This window comes from Cydia strobilella, chromosome 5 (genome assembly GCF_947568885.1).
Source record: "Cydia strobilella chromosome 5, ilCydStro3.1, whole genome shotgun sequence".
NCBI classification, from domain to species: Eukaryota; Metazoa; Arthropoda; class Insecta; order Lepidoptera; family Tortricidae; genus Cydia; species Cydia strobilella.
Window position 1 is genome coordinate 9864623 of NC_086045.1, and position 18473 is coordinate 9883095.

The 18473-nt window shown below is 39.1% G+C and overlaps 1 protein-coding gene across 1 annotated transcript; it reads right to left on the reverse strand.

Moving 5' to 3' along the window:
- Positions 1–925: 925 nt before the first annotated feature.
- LOC134741669 (rab proteins geranylgeranyltransferase component A 1) lies at positions 926–17981 on the reverse strand. The gene is made up of 10 exons (XM_063674533.1): positions 17839–17981; positions 16623–16821; positions 15416–15542; positions 12477–12720; positions 9490–9712; positions 8267–8471; positions 7508–7652; positions 5385–5497; positions 4792–4914; positions 926–3914 (listed from the first exon to the last, which is right to left on the reverse strand). Exons 1-10 carry the CDS (start codon positions 17885–17887, stop codon positions 3777–3779), a joined length of 1566 nt encoding a protein of 521 aa, XP_063530603.1. The 5' UTR covers positions 17888–17981; the 3' UTR covers positions 926–3776.
- Between the last annotated feature and the right edge of the window lie 492 nt (positions 17982–18473).

Sequence of the window (18473 nt, forward strand, 5' to 3'; positions counted from 1 at the left end):
ATACCAAATTTGAAATTGGTCCTGTAGTTTCGGAGAAAATAGGCTGTGACAGACGGACAGACAGACAGACGCACGAGTGATCCTATAAGGGTTGCGTTTTTTCCCTTTGAGGTACGGAACCATAAAAAGGAGCATACCTGATTTGTACTATTTAGTAAGCAGAAATTACGCGACTCACAACAGTCACAACTCAAAAAATTACGCTTCTGGCTTAACCCTTAGGCTAGGTACACATGGCGTTAATTTTTCCCATGACAGCATAATTAGTATGGCAACTTTCAAAATCGTTCACACGGCGTTAATGCGGGAAAGCCATCTAGCGTATTTGGAAGTTGCCATACAAATTTTGCTGTCACTACTTACGGTATTCGATTAAATCCCTTATACGGTATACGGGACAAATTAACGCAGTGTGAACCTAGCCCTAGGCTATTTTGAGTCATATATCCTAAGGGCCCTGCACACTCGTGCGCGAAGCCGCGAACGCGAGTGTGGAGTCAAGGTCGTTAATCAGCGAAATCGACTCCACACTCGCGTTCGCGGCTTCGCGCCGCGTAGTCTGGAGCGGGCTCTACTCTATTATTGTTAGACGATAAGATGATCCACTGGAGCGGCATTTAGATATTTCGATTTATAAATAAATTTTGTAAAAATATTACGATTTAAAAAGAAGTTACATTAGATAGTATGAAAGGGCCAGCGACAAATACATAATACATCGGTAGATTTTGTTTTGTTATTTCCTTTGCTACAGATAAATGTATGGACGAGGTTATGTGTATACAGTACCTAAATAAATAAGCTATATAAATGTGTATTTAAATACGGTTAAATTCAACGAAATCCCCTTTCTAATTAATTACGTAAGTTATAATATCCAGCATTTCATATAGGATAGGAATAGGAAGAAGCGTTAAAAAACAAGTACTATGAATCACAATTTATTTGAATTATAAATGCACAAGCAGCGAAGGCATATGGTTATGCTCGTTAGACAATAAATATCGATTAAACGTGCTTTTTATTTAAAATAATCAGTAGTGATCTATTCTTAAGACTGGTGCGTTCAAAATGTTAACTGTTAACATTTCAAAACTGCCTAGTCCTAATAACTACGATAATTGCACGGTTTAACCTCACAACAGTACCTACCCATTACACTTCCTTAAACTTTCAATTCTGATATCAATTTAAATTTAATAATCTAAAAATTCAGTTTGATACCGAACATAAATACGAAGTAAAAATGTATGACACGCAGAAGTGTACGAATGGTCAAAACAGTGTTGGCCGAACGTTAATTGCAATTAACCAGTACAAATTGTACTGGTTAATGGTTAATTGCATTAACGTTTCGGCCAACACTGACTCAAAACTATGTTGTCGATGGTAGGTGCTATCAATATTGATAAGACTAAACTATAAATAAACACTTTTGCAGTATTTAGAATAAATAACGCTTAAAAATAATATCTAAAAATTGTATTTCATTATTTCGTTAGCGTACAGTCAGCATCAAAGCCGCTATCGATAGCGGGCGAGACAGTCAAGATTTTCTGCACACACTAAACAATAAAGTTAAGCTCAGGTAATTTTGAGTATCTCGCCCGTTTAGCAACATCTGATGCTGACTATACTGAAGTTCATGTTGCGACTGCGATTCAACATTAGGTATAAATACTTTTATAGTTGCTACATGTTCATCTTGCTATTTCGAATCAAGATAACCTAGCCAATTTCCCGCTTCACCCTGCGTCGCCACTTTAAATACTGTTTCATTTACCAGTCACCCGTAAACATAAATTAAAGCCTCCGCCAAACCTACCGCTCAAGAGACAGCGAGTCGTGGACTCGTGGAGTCCCTCGGGCGTAGGTACATCACACTGACAATCCTCTCCTTGGCATTGCAACTCGCGAATCCGCGTTTGATTGACTCAATTGGGAGTTAACATTTTCATAAATGCGATAAAAAGCCGATAACCTATAGACGATATAGGCGGATGCCTAGCCGTCGCAACCAAATTGTATCTCTTTTTTTTGTCGCAGTAAACTTGGTACTTAAATCAGTCTACAATAATTCTATCAAGTCTCAACGCGGCGCGCAACCCACTATTTTGCAAAATATTCGTGGTGCCGAATACGACTGCATCTTTTTTGTCTTTCTATAAGTACTGAAGAAAGAGATGCAATGCTACACGAATTTATGTGAAAATGTTGACAAAAACAAAGCAAGTGCTTTGTATATAAGTCATTGTCGAAATAAGTACCTAATTCAAGCTATTATTTTGTCTTAAAATGTTGTTCAACCCAATGTTGCTCAAATGTTGCTTAGCTAAGCTTGCGTAGCGCGCCGCCGGCCACCTAACGCACCAGTCGGAATGCATCAAGAAAAGCATTGAAAGCCTTAAAAATCTTACCGAGATTATTTATACCTTAATTATACTCGTGGTCAGCACCCTTGAGCGTATCAATGTATTAAAAATACCAGAATTGGAACCGAACTGGGTTACGCTCAAACGTACTGCGCGCCCGCTGTTGTGTTTATGTCGTTTAACAATTCACTCTTGATATAAATATTTCTTAGAATACAACCAATACCTGTCTGCCTTGTGAGAGCTGTTAGTCGAGGCGTAATTCCTAAAGTCAAGTTCGTATAAAATTAACTTTTTACTTATAATAATAATAAAACAGCCAATTGATATAAATATTAGGCATGCCCTCCGAGAAAAAAACTTAAAAATTGTAATACAATACCTACTTAATAACTTGTAAGATAAAAGAATAAGCTGTTTCGAATACCTACCCTTTTTCGGAGCACATGGTTTAGCCTCATTTTTTTTTGTTTAACAATAAAGTCAAAAAGCCACTGGTCAAATGAACTATAAGAATTAGTAATAGAGATCATTTGTTTTCATAATTAAGGAAACTAACATTTATTAGTCCCACGTCCCACCAAGTAATAATCGTACGTCAAAATTAAAATTGGGCTACTGGTAATATACCTACAATAAGTTTGTATGAATTTAAGTTTGACAAAGTTGAGAATGTTGGAACTGTAACTACTAATGTACCATCGGAAAAGTTTCCAACATTGAGAAATTTACCTCTGCAATTTCCACTGTGTAACCAGTTTAATGCGCTTTCAAGCCATACAATCTGCCAGTGCTTTTAGTGCTATACAATCTATGAGATGTCGGACAGTCCTTCGGTTTAGAATGATCCTTAGAATTGGTTAAGAATAATGTCCCATTTCTCCAGTATCTTTTATGTGACGGCGTAGAATTAGCATTACGTAGAAAACTTGTCAAAATTATTTTATTTTTTATAAAGGTTTATGTACCTATAGAAGATCTGAGGTTTGTTTTATCTTTTGTTTAAAAGAATCCACAAGTTTTCTACGACTTAAAAATCCTAAGCGATCTAACATTCTTCAAATCGAGATTCTGTCTAACACGAACACATGTGAGATCGGGTACTGAATAATCCGAAGGTAATTACTAATTTGCAAATCTCACGGACCGCCACATGCGGGCGACACAAACACGCCAGCGGGATTAGTCGGGCCGTTCTCGAGAACGTTCTCAGTTTACTATGAGAAATATTTATGAGAACAACGGGGGATTCTCGAGCGAGAACTTCTTGATAACAAAACGGAGAACGTCGTCGATAACGGCACAACCGGAAGCGAGCCGCCGCCTCGGCCTCGGCCTCTGCCTCTGCCTCGGCCTCTGCCTCTGCCTCGGCCTCTGCCTCGGCCTCTGCCCCGGCGGGCGCGGCTACTGCTTGTCGTCCTCCCCGCCGCGCTCGAACTCGGGCCCGGGCGCGGCGCCGTCCTCGAACACGATCTCCTCCGGGTCGGGCGCGCGCGGCAGGAACTCCGCGCCCGGGCATATCTGCTTGAAGATCTGCTCCGCCTGGGGGAAGGGGCGGTACAGTTGTCACTTGCCCTGTAAACCTCCTAATCCGACCACCACGCAACAGACGCTCCGAGCGAGCACGCTCGATGCTGTCGCCGACCGCCATACATCTGATAGCGGTCAGCGTCGAGCGTGCACGCTCGGAGCTTGCGTCCCGTGGCCCTCGGGTGATGATCAAGGCTCGGAACCGGTTTTTTTCAAAACACCGAAATCGCCTAATGTTTGTAATTATTTTATGCTCTTTACGTAGGACTGAATCATGTATTTAGGTAACAATTTCGTATTTAGATTGTCGCAATTAGATTGTCCCATTAAAATGAAATAAAAAACCAAAGAACGAAATGGAACGTAATAATACCGTTATTTTTTGTATGAAAAAAAAAACCGGTTCCGAGCGTTGAACGTGATTAACATGCGTCTGCTTCTAGCGATTGTGACCGAGCTTATGACGATTAATGAGAAATAAGTTACTAATTCTAAAGTTTATAGAGAAATTATCGCTAATCGGCTTCGTCTGATTATATTATACTATCCGGTCAAAGTATCCGTTCACCCCGTAGAATGCGAAGCCGCTCTCGCTTTCCCGTTCACCTCCCCGCGCTCGCCCCGTCGCTTGCACATCGTACTCACAGCGCCGATATAACGTTCTTGCCTCAGTGCTCAGATATTGTGACCGGGTAGTAAATGGGTAAGCGACGTAACCGTATCGAACAATCATGAAACTGAAAGCGGTCAGAAAGAAATCCAATTTTAAATAATATCCGATTTTTTCGTCGGTAGACTAAATGAGATGACGATATACAGAGGCCACAAACATAAGACTGTTTGCCGTCAGTAGTCAGTAGTCAGTAGGCAGTAGACAGAAGGCACTGACCTGGTGCACGGCGCGATCGAAGTCGAGGCCGGCGTCGGGCCCGGCGCACACGTGCACGCCGGCCGCGCCGCTCGCCGCGCCCGCGCTAGTGTCCGCCACGTTGCACAGCAGCGACCACAGGCACTGGACACGTCAACACAACAATATACACCCTTCGATCTATCAAGGGACGGAAAAACTTATACGAAATCGGAAGGTGGTTGTACCACGTTAAGGTGCAGTGAGTTCGCGTCGGGTTCTTCTCCGAAAGCAGCTCGCTAAGCGAGCATGAGCGGACGGCCATGTGTGCCCGGGAGCGCGGATGTCATTGTTATTGAATTGTTCGTTTCTGCCGGCTAGTGTTTTTTCTAAGGCATACTTGTCAGTTAGGCACGAATCAGTTACAGTGTTACAAGATCTCGAGGTAGTTCCACTGGTTCTCCCCAGAACTCGACTTCTCTGCACTCGCGTAACCAGGAAACGTTATAAAACTTAAATAATGTACAGAAATGACGACGTGACTTTTCGTCGCATCTATTATGCATTATGCCGATACATTTTGTCAATAACCGTTTGTCGTCTTGGCTAGGCCTGTTACGCTACGTTGCTGTTACCTTAGGTCTGTCGTCGGAGGACTCGCCGGGGCCCATGTGGAAGATCTTTTCGGCGTACGGCATGAGGTCGCTCTCCGCGTCCTTCACCTTGTTCGTGATGAAGTATACCACGACTGGAATGAGACGGATGAACACGATTATAAAGACGGAAATTAAATGTAAGCCTCGCAGGCTGGTCACGAACGTTGTTCCAAGTTCGAGTATAGTTATGTGCCAGACAAAATCAGCGATCCGAATTTCAATTGAAGATCTTTGTATTTTTTTATATCTATACAATACAATACAAATGAGTTTATTTCATTACTTTTTACAGCTTTTTTTATATCTATAGCTTTTCTATTTATATTGTTCTTTGCCTGCTAGCTTTAGTTTAAACATAGTTTTATTTAATATTAATTAAATTTTTGAGTAGGTAGATATAGTTGCATTTAATGCTGATTTAGTTTTTTTTCCGTTTTGTAAATAATATCTGGGAGACCGAGCTTTGCTCGGAAAACTTTTCCCCCCAAAAACCCCCATATAGCTAATTTCATCGAAATCTTTAGAGCCGTTTCCGAATCCCCGAAATATAAAAAAATATATATGTATACAAGAATTGCTCGTTTAAATGTGTTTATAAGGGGTTTATATGATTATGTGTTCAATAAAAACACGTTTTCAATGAAGATAGAATTGGAAATTATTGAAAAACTGATAAGATTCACTGATTCAGCAAACGCACTCAACTAGCCATCTAGTACAAAAGAAAAATAATGTAATGAAACTATGAAAACGGTGTGTCACCCGTTGACCACGAACGCTGTAAAGGGTTTGCTCAATCGGAAAGTGGGTCAAATTTATCTTTCAAGCTTGACTCACACTAACATACATACTTACTAACAGGGAAAGATTCACTGCCAGCAACACATATCTGTGTTCACCGTCATACAAAATCACGTCCCCTGGCAGTGAATGTGTTAAACAAAAGCTTGTAAAAACGTGTGTCATGCGAAAGAAGACTTCGAAATTACCGTTAGTTTAAGGCAATAAAAACCTCGTGGCGGACAGGCGTACCTACAATTTACCTATTTAGCTGGACAATGTCGGTGAGTCATGCGTGGAGTAAAAACAGGGCGCGTTAACAACATCGGCAGCTAGCAAAAAACATCGTAAAAAGCGGCTAATAGCGAGTGCCCGACGCAATTCGAAGATAACAATTTAAACATTTGAGTAGTAAACACGGAATAAGTAATAGTACTACCGTTCAGAAAGGAAACTACCTACAAAACCGAAGTTTAACAGCGATTCATGTTGTTCCTTTCTAATTTATGGCACTATCCCTTTCGTCTATTTAGGGTTATCAAAATTCAGGTCATTGTCTTATCTGTGGTCGTATACGCAAAGGGACATCAAGTTGTGATAACCCTAATAATTGCTCGGAGCAATGCTGCGCCGGACTGCGCGCTGGAGTTTCGCACCACCATCACCATCATATATATGTAAGCGGCCAAGGCGCTCAAAAATATCTGAACATGCACTTTAACGTCTTGATAATAGATGCTTATTTCAGATATTCTGAACACCTTTGTCGCTCCGAAATGTCTGATGGCGATTGTAGGTAGGACTTTTAACTTTTCAGGGATAAGGGACCACTCGACAATTTTATTTATGCCAGGGACCACCGACTGTTTAGAGGTTAAACACCTATGACGAATACAGTGAAAAAAGGCTTATGCTGTTGATAAGTTTGCGGACTTCAAGTGCTGCCAGGGACCACCGGTTAAGAACGGTGGGGAATTTTACTTAAAATTGTACACTACACTTCATTAATTTGGATTTTTCTATGTTATTTCTACTCCGTCGAATTACGAGCTCTTGCGATCGTAGGTAAAGGTAATAAAAGAAAAACACACTTTTTTTTCCATTCCGTAACCATTTTTCATACTTTGTATGACGGTAATGGAATAGAAGGAACGAACAACGTTTGGAAATTCTGGGACGTTTATTTATTTAAAAAAAAACGTGATTCTGAGTAGAAATGACATGAAATATTAATTTAAAAAAATGTATGGTACAATTTTAAATAAAAGTCCCTGCTGAAATGAAAGGGGATATATATATGTTTGATAAAGAAAAGAACTCACACAGTCCCTTGGGGCAGGAGCCGGTGGCGGGCCCCACCTCGAGCACGGTGACGGCGTGCTGCGAGCCGTCGAGCGGCGGGAAGCGCAGCAGCGTCAGCGGCTCCTTCTCGCTCGCCAGCATGGACGCGTTCGTGATGAACACGCCCTACGACAACACAAATAACTATTCAATGTGTCAAGGCTTGCAATTAGAACTCACAGAAACTTGGATAAAAAACTCGTCAAAATGTAATGTACGATTTAATGGAAGTAACAAGGCTACAAGGTCACCTTGAAAAGTTCTTGAGAGCAATCGTGGATGCTGAGGTGGTCAGGAATATATTAAAATCCTCCCAAAATTAAAAAGATAGAAGATCCTCCAAACGAATCGAAACTACGAGCGATTATTCGACTAAAAATACTTAAGTAACCCGTTTAAAATGATTTTACTATTGTCGTATAGAATTTGCCGGATTAATTGTCTTGCGTAATGCCCACGTCCACTGTCTTCAATTCCACGTCGATAAAGTGGATAACCACTTAATAATAAGGCAGTATGTTTATGGATAAACAAACTAACCTTTGAGATGTTGCAGCTCTCTGCCTTCATCAGAGAGGAACTCCTTGGGGCAGTCTTTGATACCGATAACGTGGTCGCAGTCTTAGACTTGCTAGCGATAGTGACCTATATTGCCAACATCTACTGTCTTTAATTCCACCTTGTCAATAAAGTTATTAAGAGCCCGGTAACGATTTTAGCATGCTTGTAGATAAACAAACCTTGGAGATGTCGCAGCGTTCTCCCGGTTCGTCGGAGAGAAGTTCCTTAGGGCAGTCGTTAATGCCGATGACGAGGTGGTCGCAGTTCAGCGTCTTGGACTTGCTGGCGATGGTGACTTGCGTCTTGCCTTCGTCTACCGTCTTCGACTCCACCTTGTCAATGGGCCGATTCAGGCAATACACGCCGCCGAATACCGCGCACAATCTGTGTTCAAAAACAGTATTTAAAAAAATATTGTCAGGCAACAAAGGCCCATACATACATAATACCTTACAGACTAACATACATACAATAATTATTAACTTAAAATCTAAAAACAATTTTGGTGACAACAGTTTTTTGCTGCGTCACCGGTTTTGGTGAAGGGGTAGATTAAATTCCCTTCTACCCCTCCGCTCTGGCTTTCACAGTGGTGTAAAATCATATCTTAAGCCATTTTAAATATAAAATTGTAAATAATTAAAACAGCACTTCTAATTTCTAAAATAAAGCTATTTTTATTTCTATAATTGCTACTAGTTTCACATTGATTCCGTTAAGATTTCGTTAATACGAAAAGACGAATGCTATATTAGAATTCGTAAATTTTATATAAAAGATCCATATTGCTTTAATGTTTTGTCCATTTTGCACAGAAATCGAAAAAAAACCTCCTCTGTCTTTATATTTATCGGTCACTATTAGGTAACAATATCATAATTTAATTTCAAATTCGCATTGAAGTCAAGTAGTAATTCGTCCATTCAAATGTTTGCTATGACGTCATTGCGCGGCATGCAATATTAGATAGTCGCCTCAATTTCTTGCGACTTTGTGCACATTTAGGTCATTGAACCGTTGATATATTTGCGTCCATAAATATTATAGATTTCATTACTCGGATCAAATATCGTAAATTAACTCATAATTTTCATGATGCAGTTTTTGAAATTCGCGAGTACTTAATTGCTTTTTTTAATCCTAAATATGTAGGTAGTATTGACTTACGCTTGAATATAACTTTAACAAGAGCAATATTTAGTGTCCTAGAAATGGGTCTCCAAACTTTTTCACCTGAGGATGAGGGCCACATCCAGGCCTCCGCATCTTTTTAGCGGGCCGGATTTTATGGAACTTGGTACTGTTCACGGATAAAATTGGCAGCCTCGAGATCGATGCTAGATGAGATACCGCCACGGCGCTTTTCGAGTGAGAAGGTAATTAAAAATAAAACAATTTTTACCTGCAGAAGCACTGAGGCAGTTCGCCGCTGCCGTACATGGGCCAGAGGAAGGGCGTGTTCCCGTAACGGCCCAGGCTCATCAGGAACTTCTTGCACTCGCGCACGCCCTCGAGGCACGGCATGTTGTTGTCGCCGCCCGCGATCGCGAACAACACGTAGTGGATCAGAGACGGCGTCAGACCCTTGTGGGTCAGATACTCCTTGAACGTCTTGTCGTTCCAGTCTGTAAGGCGTCTTGTGTTAAATTAAAAGTTGCTTGTCTATTTTATAACTATATGACTATATCTATATTATTTTATGTTCTAAAGCTTAATACAATAACGTACGATACTATGCAGTGATTTTAGCTCCCTAAATAGAAAATAGCAAACTGGTTAAAGTCGAGCCAAAATATTTCGAATTCGTAATTTGTATGGTTATATCCATCTTTTATTTACGGAAGAAATTATCCAAATTAAATACAATACAGCCACAGTGCAGGCTTCGTCATAGTTGCCACGCAGCGGGGCGTTGCTAAGAGCCAGCACGGGGGTGGCAGTCCCTGTCCCTTAACCACCATGGCCCAGCCGTTTCGACAGCAACCGGAACAAAGTCATACACTGGTCCAAGGTTGGCGTATTTACCGTGCTTAAACTTAGCAGCAGCCTCAGCCGCTGCACCTGCCTTCTTGCTTGTGTGACTGACATGAGTGGGAGCGAAAGTACACACGCATGTGGCATTACATTAGATCCATAGAACCACATGGTGTTGTCTTGAATGTCTTATTCTACTCAGTTTTGTAGAAATATATATATATATATATGTGGGTCACTCGTGACTCCTTTTAGACAATACAGATGATACATATGTAAAGGATGTCCCAAAAAAGACGCAAGATTTCAATTTGCCGCCGTTTTTGTATTTTAGTGCTGGCAACCCTAAACAAAAAACCTATTTGACAGCTGAATGTTTAGGGTTTGTAAAAATGGTGTAAAAATATCGATGTGGAAGCAATGTGGTTTCAACAAGACGGGGCCACTTACTTGCCACACAGCCCGAGAAACGATGCAATGACTGCATGAAACATTTCCTAGTCGTGTGATCTCTCGATTTGGTGATCAGAATTGGCCCCCTAGATCTTGCGATTTAACGCCTTTAGACTTCTTTTTATGGGGTTATTTAAAGTCTAAAGTCTATGCTAATAAGCCCACAACCACTCATGCTTTAAAAGAGGAAATTCGACGCTGCAACGGAGAAATTCAGCCGCATCTATGCAAAATGGTCATAGAAAATTTTGACAAGAGTGCGTATGTGCCAGCAAAGCCTAGGAGGACATTTGCCTGACGTATTATTCCACAAATAACCCTATTTTGTGTATTTCAAGATTTTATATACAAATATATTATAACGAAAAAAAATGTGTTTTTCATCAATTTCAAATCTTACGTTCTTTTAGGACACCCTTTACATCCTTGACGATAGGAACCTAAAAGTCGAACAAAATGTTTACAATGTCTTAGGCCAAAAAAATTACGCAGCGTGAGTAGTCTACCCCAGAATTATGCTCAGTAATGCAATAACTTCAAGGTCGTTTTAGCTAATAAAACGTTACAATTACATTAAATTTGATTGCATACCTGTCAGTAGTTGAAAGAAATATTTCGAAAATTACTTAGACATTTTTTCGTAAAAATGTACTTTGATATTAGTGTCAGTCAAAATATTCTTTATTCAAATAGGCCTAGCAACAAGCACTTTTAAATTGTCAAGTTTTACAAATATTACCTCAATCTAAATATCAGAGCAATTTATTGATGCAGTTATTATTGTTCTTAAAAACATTGAATTATTATAGATATGTCAAACTTAATAAATAATAAGAATTTCACAAAAGGATCGTCAAACACCAAAATTGTATTAAAAAAATACTAGAACTTTCTAGAATAAAAATCTAAATGTCAAAAATACGGATTATGTAGTGTTTCGCAAATGAAATATAAACAAATGGCATCATCATCGTTCATCACATGTAACGAAAGCTCACACCTGGAGAACCTCGACTACGCAAACGACATAGTGTTGGTTTCGTCTTCACTGCCTGACCTCCAAATGAAGCTGGACTCGTTACGAGAGGATGCTCAAGAGAAGGGCCTAATACGAATCAACGCCAGGAAGACCGTCGAAATGCGAGTCCAAACGTGAGATAAACGACCCATCAGACTCAATGGTACACCGCTGGAACTGTCGCAAAGTTCACGTATCTCGGCAGCACCGTGACCAAGATGACGACGTCGACGCGAGGATCAAGAAAGCCAAAGGCGCGCTTTTGCCCCGCTAAAACCTGTCTGGGATTCGAACGTGCTCACACGGCGGATTAAGATTTCGATTCCATAGCGAAGTCTGTTTTGATCTTCGGCTGCGAGACTTGGAAGGAGACAAAGGGTCTGATGGGCAAGCTAGAAGTGTTTGTCAACAAATGCCTTAGATTCATTCTGCGCATATTCTGGCCGAACACTATCAGCAACAAGGATCTATGGACTCGATGCCACCAAGTCCCGCTCAACTGAAGTCGAAGTGGATAGGGCACAAGCTCCGAAGACCAGAGGACAATACGGCCGCCTGGCCGTGGTCGCTTTCACGTGCAAGCCGCACGGGAGCAGGCGACGGGGCCGGCCGGCACACACAATGGGGTACCATATAGGACGACAACAATCATCATCGTTATTCCGACTTTTGAAAGGTCTCACGCCTTTTTTTTTTTTAATTACTAAAAAATTCAGAAGCAAGAATATTGTCTACATATATGATCTCTTAAATGTTAATAAGCAAATAACCAGAGTACCAAAGACTATTCACTACCTAAATAGAGATTCAGATTCTCAACTTTAAGATCATGTAGGAAAAAGAGTATTGAAGAAAATAAAACTTAAGTATACATAACATAACGCGGTAATCTCATACGCCGTCAAACGCAAATTTGGGTCATTAGGTAAACAGGGTTGACTCACCTTTAAACTCGTTGTTCATCTCCTCCTCATTATACCCGACGATTGAGGTAAGCATCTTCATGAGCTGCCGCTTCTCGACGATCCCGACGGCCTCGGTGGCGAACACGTCGGCGCGTGAGCACGGCACGGGCGCCAGCTTGCCGTCCAGCCACGTGAGAACGCGCGTCACGCAGCGGAACTCCGCGTAGCGCGCGATGTTGGACGAGATGAGCAGCTCCACCAGCGGCCCGCGCGAGAACAGCAGCTGCGGGGTGGTGCTGGCTCAGCGACTACACGGTTGTCACACTGATGCGGATCCGTACGCCACATTGGTGTGTGGGCGAGATAGCGCTATGTACGTATATAGCGCTGTCGCGGCGTGCGGATCTGCATCCAACGTGAAGACGCGTTACACAGAAATAAATTATCTGGTCAACTGTGCTCTACAAATGCATTAATAATAAATTAATAGAATCGATTTGAAACATAAAATAAATGTTGTTTCACTTGTTTTCAATAAAAAAAACCGGTCAAGAGTGAGTTCGTTTAACTCGCGCACCGAGGGTTCCGCTTCCGCCAGGGTTGATATGATTTAAATCAGTGATTTTAATCAAGGGATTTTTTCAAAAAAATCATTGATTTTAATCATTAAATTTTTACTACAACCAAATCGGCCCAAAATTGTTTAGGGAATTCCCCGGACCACTACGGCACGCACACATGTGCAAGCGAGTCATAGCGTAACAGTCAGAAACCCCGAAACTATAATACGAGACGCATGGTACCGAAACAGTTCCAGGATTCCCCGAAACTAAAACACGAGACGCATTTCGCTTTTCGCCCGGTCATTCGTAATTGACTAGTGAAAGAGTGAATACAACAAAAAGATGGCTGGAAGAATAAAAGATGCTGCGTGGGTTTATTTCGATGAAAAAAAGCAAGAAAATGAAAAAATCAAAAAAATCTGATTTTAATCAAATAAATCCGATTTAAATCAAATTAATCGGATTATTATGATTTTTTTATAATAATAATATTTGGCTTCCGCACTTTCGATTTTCTCATGTAAATAGAATCACGAAACACTTGACCAGAACTTCAGAAGTAGACTAAGCGTAATTGTGTACAGCGCCATCTATCGGCAAATTGGCTAACTAATTTGCGCGACCTGTATGTATTTGGTTTTTCAACTTTATCATGTGAGCCGATTTCAAAAATTTAGTGGAAGGTATTTTTACTCATAGACATTTCAAGTATAACAAACACCCGCAAATGGGCGTAAATTGCAAATTAAATTAGAAAATGTTTTTTGATAATTAAAAAAAAAAGTTTTTAAGATAGAGGTGTGATTATATTTACAAGACTGCCCAAAAAAAAGAGTGTAATGTTTTTTTCCTGTAATATTTATGATAATGTTAGTATTACGTAAAAATTTTAAAAATTTTCGTTGGTAAACTTCGGAGATAAGGGGGGGGGGTGGTATTTTTTTCACATTTATAATTGTTTTGTAATGTTCAATTCGAGCTCTTTCAAATGATATTGACTACATGTAATAGAAATAAGTAATACTTTAAAAAAAAATTTTTGATACCTAATTAATTAAAAATGTATAATTATAATTTAATTATAAATCAGTAAGTAATTCATATAAAAATAATTTGACCAAAAATAATAATGTACCTAATATAATTATTCCTGTGAAATGTGTAACTAATGTTCTATGTATAAGATAATAACAATGTGTTGACATATAAAATACTTCTATTTTACCAATAAAAGTTTGATTGATTGATTTGATATCCCACTCGACCTAGTAACTAGACTTTGACTTTTTGCCCCCTCTTTATATTGGGCATTTTTCATAATAAAAAATAAAAAAAATATTACACTTCCAATGTGTTAAGGTTAGCGCTGTTCATAACTATTCCAAACTTCAAATCTATAGCTTCAGTAGTTCTCGAGATATTTAGCAATGTGACAGACGGACAGACAGACAGACGGACAGAGTTGCACCATAAGTTAAACCATTGTACCTTTTTGGTACGGAACCCTAAAAATGGTTCACAAATAAGAGGGGGACACATTTATTTAAACTTTGAGAGTAATTATATCCAAAAAATACAAAACTAGTGAACTGCCAGAAAGCGATGGAGAGAAGCCTTCTAAAAATAAGGAAAATTCACAAAATAAGAAGCGAATCCATACGGAAGAAGACAAAATTAATTGACGCCCTACACTACTGTCTACGCTTAAAATGGCGATGGGCTGGCCATGTAGCACGCTACAACGATAAGCGATGGACAGCAGAAGTAACTAGATGGAAAGGTCCCAGTGGAAAAAGACGACAAGCACGACCTGCTAAGCGATGGAGCAATGACATCATAGCTACAGCTGGAAAAGAGTGGATAAACCAAGCAAAAGACAGAGAAAACTGGATAAAACTGGAGGAGGCCTATACCCAGACAGGGGTTCCTATCCAAAAAAAAATGATAATGAAACAAATAAACAGTAAAGCAAATAACCTGAGATGGGAAACGAAATGGCTTAATAATAATAAAATAATAATAATAATAATAATTAATAATAATTCTACATGACATCAAATCTCTCCAAACGGCCTCTACGTGTTGGATCTATATCCCCACGCACGCCTTATAAATGACCGGGATCGAAAGACCCGAGAGTTTTAAAACGGAGATACACATAATAATAATATCCAAAAAACATTAACTTAGTCAAAAAATGTTTTTTGTTTTACATTTAGTTACATATAAGGAGTGACCCGACTAAAAATATTCTTTTGCAATTTAACATCAAAAAATTAATTTGGAACATACTGAACAGTAAACACACCTCCAACTAAATTGTATTTTTTGGGTTGAAAGGCGAAATGCCAGCTACATACTTTAATATGCGGCCATAAAATAACTAAAAAGTAAAAGAGATTAAGGGAAGTATACCTTGGGAGTCATGTCAATGTTGAACTTCCTGTACTCGGCCGCAAAGCTCGCTTGGCTCCAAACTTTCTTGGCTGGCTCTTTTGATGCTTCCCCTTCCTCTTTCTTTTCTTCTTCTTGTGGTGCATCCCTTAGCAAATAATAAAAACATTGCACTGTATGTAATTCTACTTTATATGATTCAATTTGCTTTTATTAACAATTTTAATGAAGTTTACACATTTAACTATACCATAAAGTAGCGTAACACCCCAATCATCAACATGTTAAGACCCAATATTCGAGACCTTGCTGTCAACATTATGGTTGAAAATTTCGATTATTGGAGCTGTGTCGGGCACTGGAGCCTCTACGTTATATGTTATTCATTATAGTGTATAAAGTAAATTTTTATTTGAAAAATTATGTTGAATCCAATGTAGAATATGTATATTCTTTAAATTCTAGAGTAGTTCAAAATGCAAGCAAATTCCTTTCTTATTTTAAACTAATATATCTAGGAGACATGGTACCCAAGAGAAGGTAAAAGAAAGGCGAAGAAACCTATAATGAGATGGGGCGACGACATCGCGCAGGTAGCTGGCTGTACCTGGAGCAGAGTGGCAACGGACCGGAGAGAGTGGAGAAGGTTGGAGGAGGCCTTTGCCGAAGGGCAAGCAGGCAGGGAATTCAAAAGATGGGAGATAATAGAGAGATAATGTGCAACTATTCCTTGTTCAGCAAATAAAGGCTATTTTTTTTATTATTATTATCTAGGAGACATATACAAAATCAAAAAGCGCGTTTTCCCAGAGATAAGACCTAGCTAGATCGATTTTTCGTCCCCGAAATCGTACATCAAAATCGTTAGAGCCGTTTCCGAGATCCCCGAAATATTATATACAAGCATTGCTTCGTTTATAGGTATAAGGTTTTATTTCCATATCCATTTTTATGCATGATTAGATCCAGTTTAATTTATTAATGTGTATACTTTTTCATTTATAGGTTATTCTCTGAGAATATGTCTAATTGCCATGACTCATTTCAAACATTTTGTATGGGTTACGGCCATTAGACTGCAGATATATTTTTTGAGAATGAGCGTTATAATACTAAACAAAACAACAAATTAGTGAACAATGAATGTAAGTGACATTGGATCATGTGCTATTATCAGGCTAACTCCCAACTTGACTTGCAGTGGTGTATGTAAGTATACCCAACTTACTTTTCAATATACCAGTTTTCAGACACATTGTAGACCTGTTGCTGACGCTTAGGATCAGCATTGACTTCTTTGATGAATTTCTGCAGCCCATCGAAATTGTAAGATGCCCAGAGCCCACCATAGTGGTCGCTAGAGTCTAGGTGAAGCACATTCTTCCCTATTCTGCTGCAGGCTGCTGCTACAATTGACTCCACCATACCTTGGTACATACAATAAGAACATGTAAGCCCAACATTTGTGATGTTTTCAACCAAAAGGTACCACATTGTCCCTTGTCGATAAGGTTGATTTCTAATTGAAGCTATATGGAAAAGCCACAATAAGTACCCTTTTGGTTGAAAATGGCACATTTGGGCATTCAGTAATGTGATCAGCATATGGCAGGTACCATATGTTGCATAATATAGAATTTGAAGTTAGGTTATCAAATTATTACCAAATACTGGCTTCTTACCTTTATGAGAAGTATAAAAAACCGGACAAGTGCCAGTCGGACTCGCCCACCGAGGGTTCCATACTTTTTAGTATTTGTTGTTATAGAGGCAACAGAAATACATCATTTGTGAAAGTTTCATCTAACTAGCTATCACGGTTCATGAGATACAGCCTGGTGACAGACAAACGGACAGCGGAGTCTCAGTAATAGGGTCCTGTTTTTACCCTTTGGGTACGAAACCCTATAAATTGTGTTACATATCTGACACTTTCAGTTGAATGCTTCCATTACAATGTGTGTGGAATAAATATTCCACTATGCAGCCAAATATTTAAAACTAAGACACAATTTTGTATAAGTACTTTCAAAATTGATTGATAATGTATGCAATAAATATAAATGCACTTACAAGAACAAGTTCGATTTTTTGCGAGCTAGTTATGCATATTTATTTTATTTCCATTAAAAAGAATATTCAAGTAAACGTGATTTTATTTGGATGTAACTGCAGTGGCATACGTACTATACGTAGACAATAACTGTCGAATTAAGCCAACTCTGCAAATATTTAATTACTTAATTTGCGTGTGACGAATATTAGTGCTCAACGTAATGCTACTCTTTTTATGGTTATTAAAGTAATTATTGAACAAAATAAAACGTTGCCAATTAAACAAGTTAAAATACACTTCGATGTCACTGAAAAAACTCAGATCGATAAGTAGGCTGCTGTTACTGCCGTCACGCCCGGTATCGTTTTATAAAAAATATAGAGCATACCAGTTCCAACGACGATGACCTGGAAGTCGGTAGGTAAATCGTCGTCCATTCCGTCCGTTTTACTAATGTTTGTTCACTAAAGGGACTTAAATAATAAAACTTTAAAACAAACGATAAAGACAATTGTTCAGAAAATGACCCGTTCTACACTATATATATACTAGTACTAGCTAATCGTCCTGACTTGACAGCAAATCTAAAAGATGACATGACAAGCAGTCCAGATTATTCAAGCTACTGTTTAAAACACTGGCCGCAACCTAACGTCTACATATATAACAATTTAGCAATTAGCAAAGATGGATACAGTCTAAGGAAAAAATGTGCCTAGAAAATCACGAAAATTTGATTCTCGATCAGATGGCGCCGCTAGTTTTGGCCTACTCTCGTATAGAGGGCGTTGACTGTTTCGTTTGTTATTTATAATTTTAACGCATACCAGTGAAACAACATGGGTCAAAATCATATAAAAATAATTAATGCAAATAAAAAAACCATTTATCCATATTTAAATACATTTTAACGTATTTTTATAAATCTTCATTTTTAGTTTTAAAGTATGTCGATAGATGACAGTGAATTTACAGTGGTTACAAAATTGCAACAAAACTGTGGTGTATATGTGTTTTTTTATG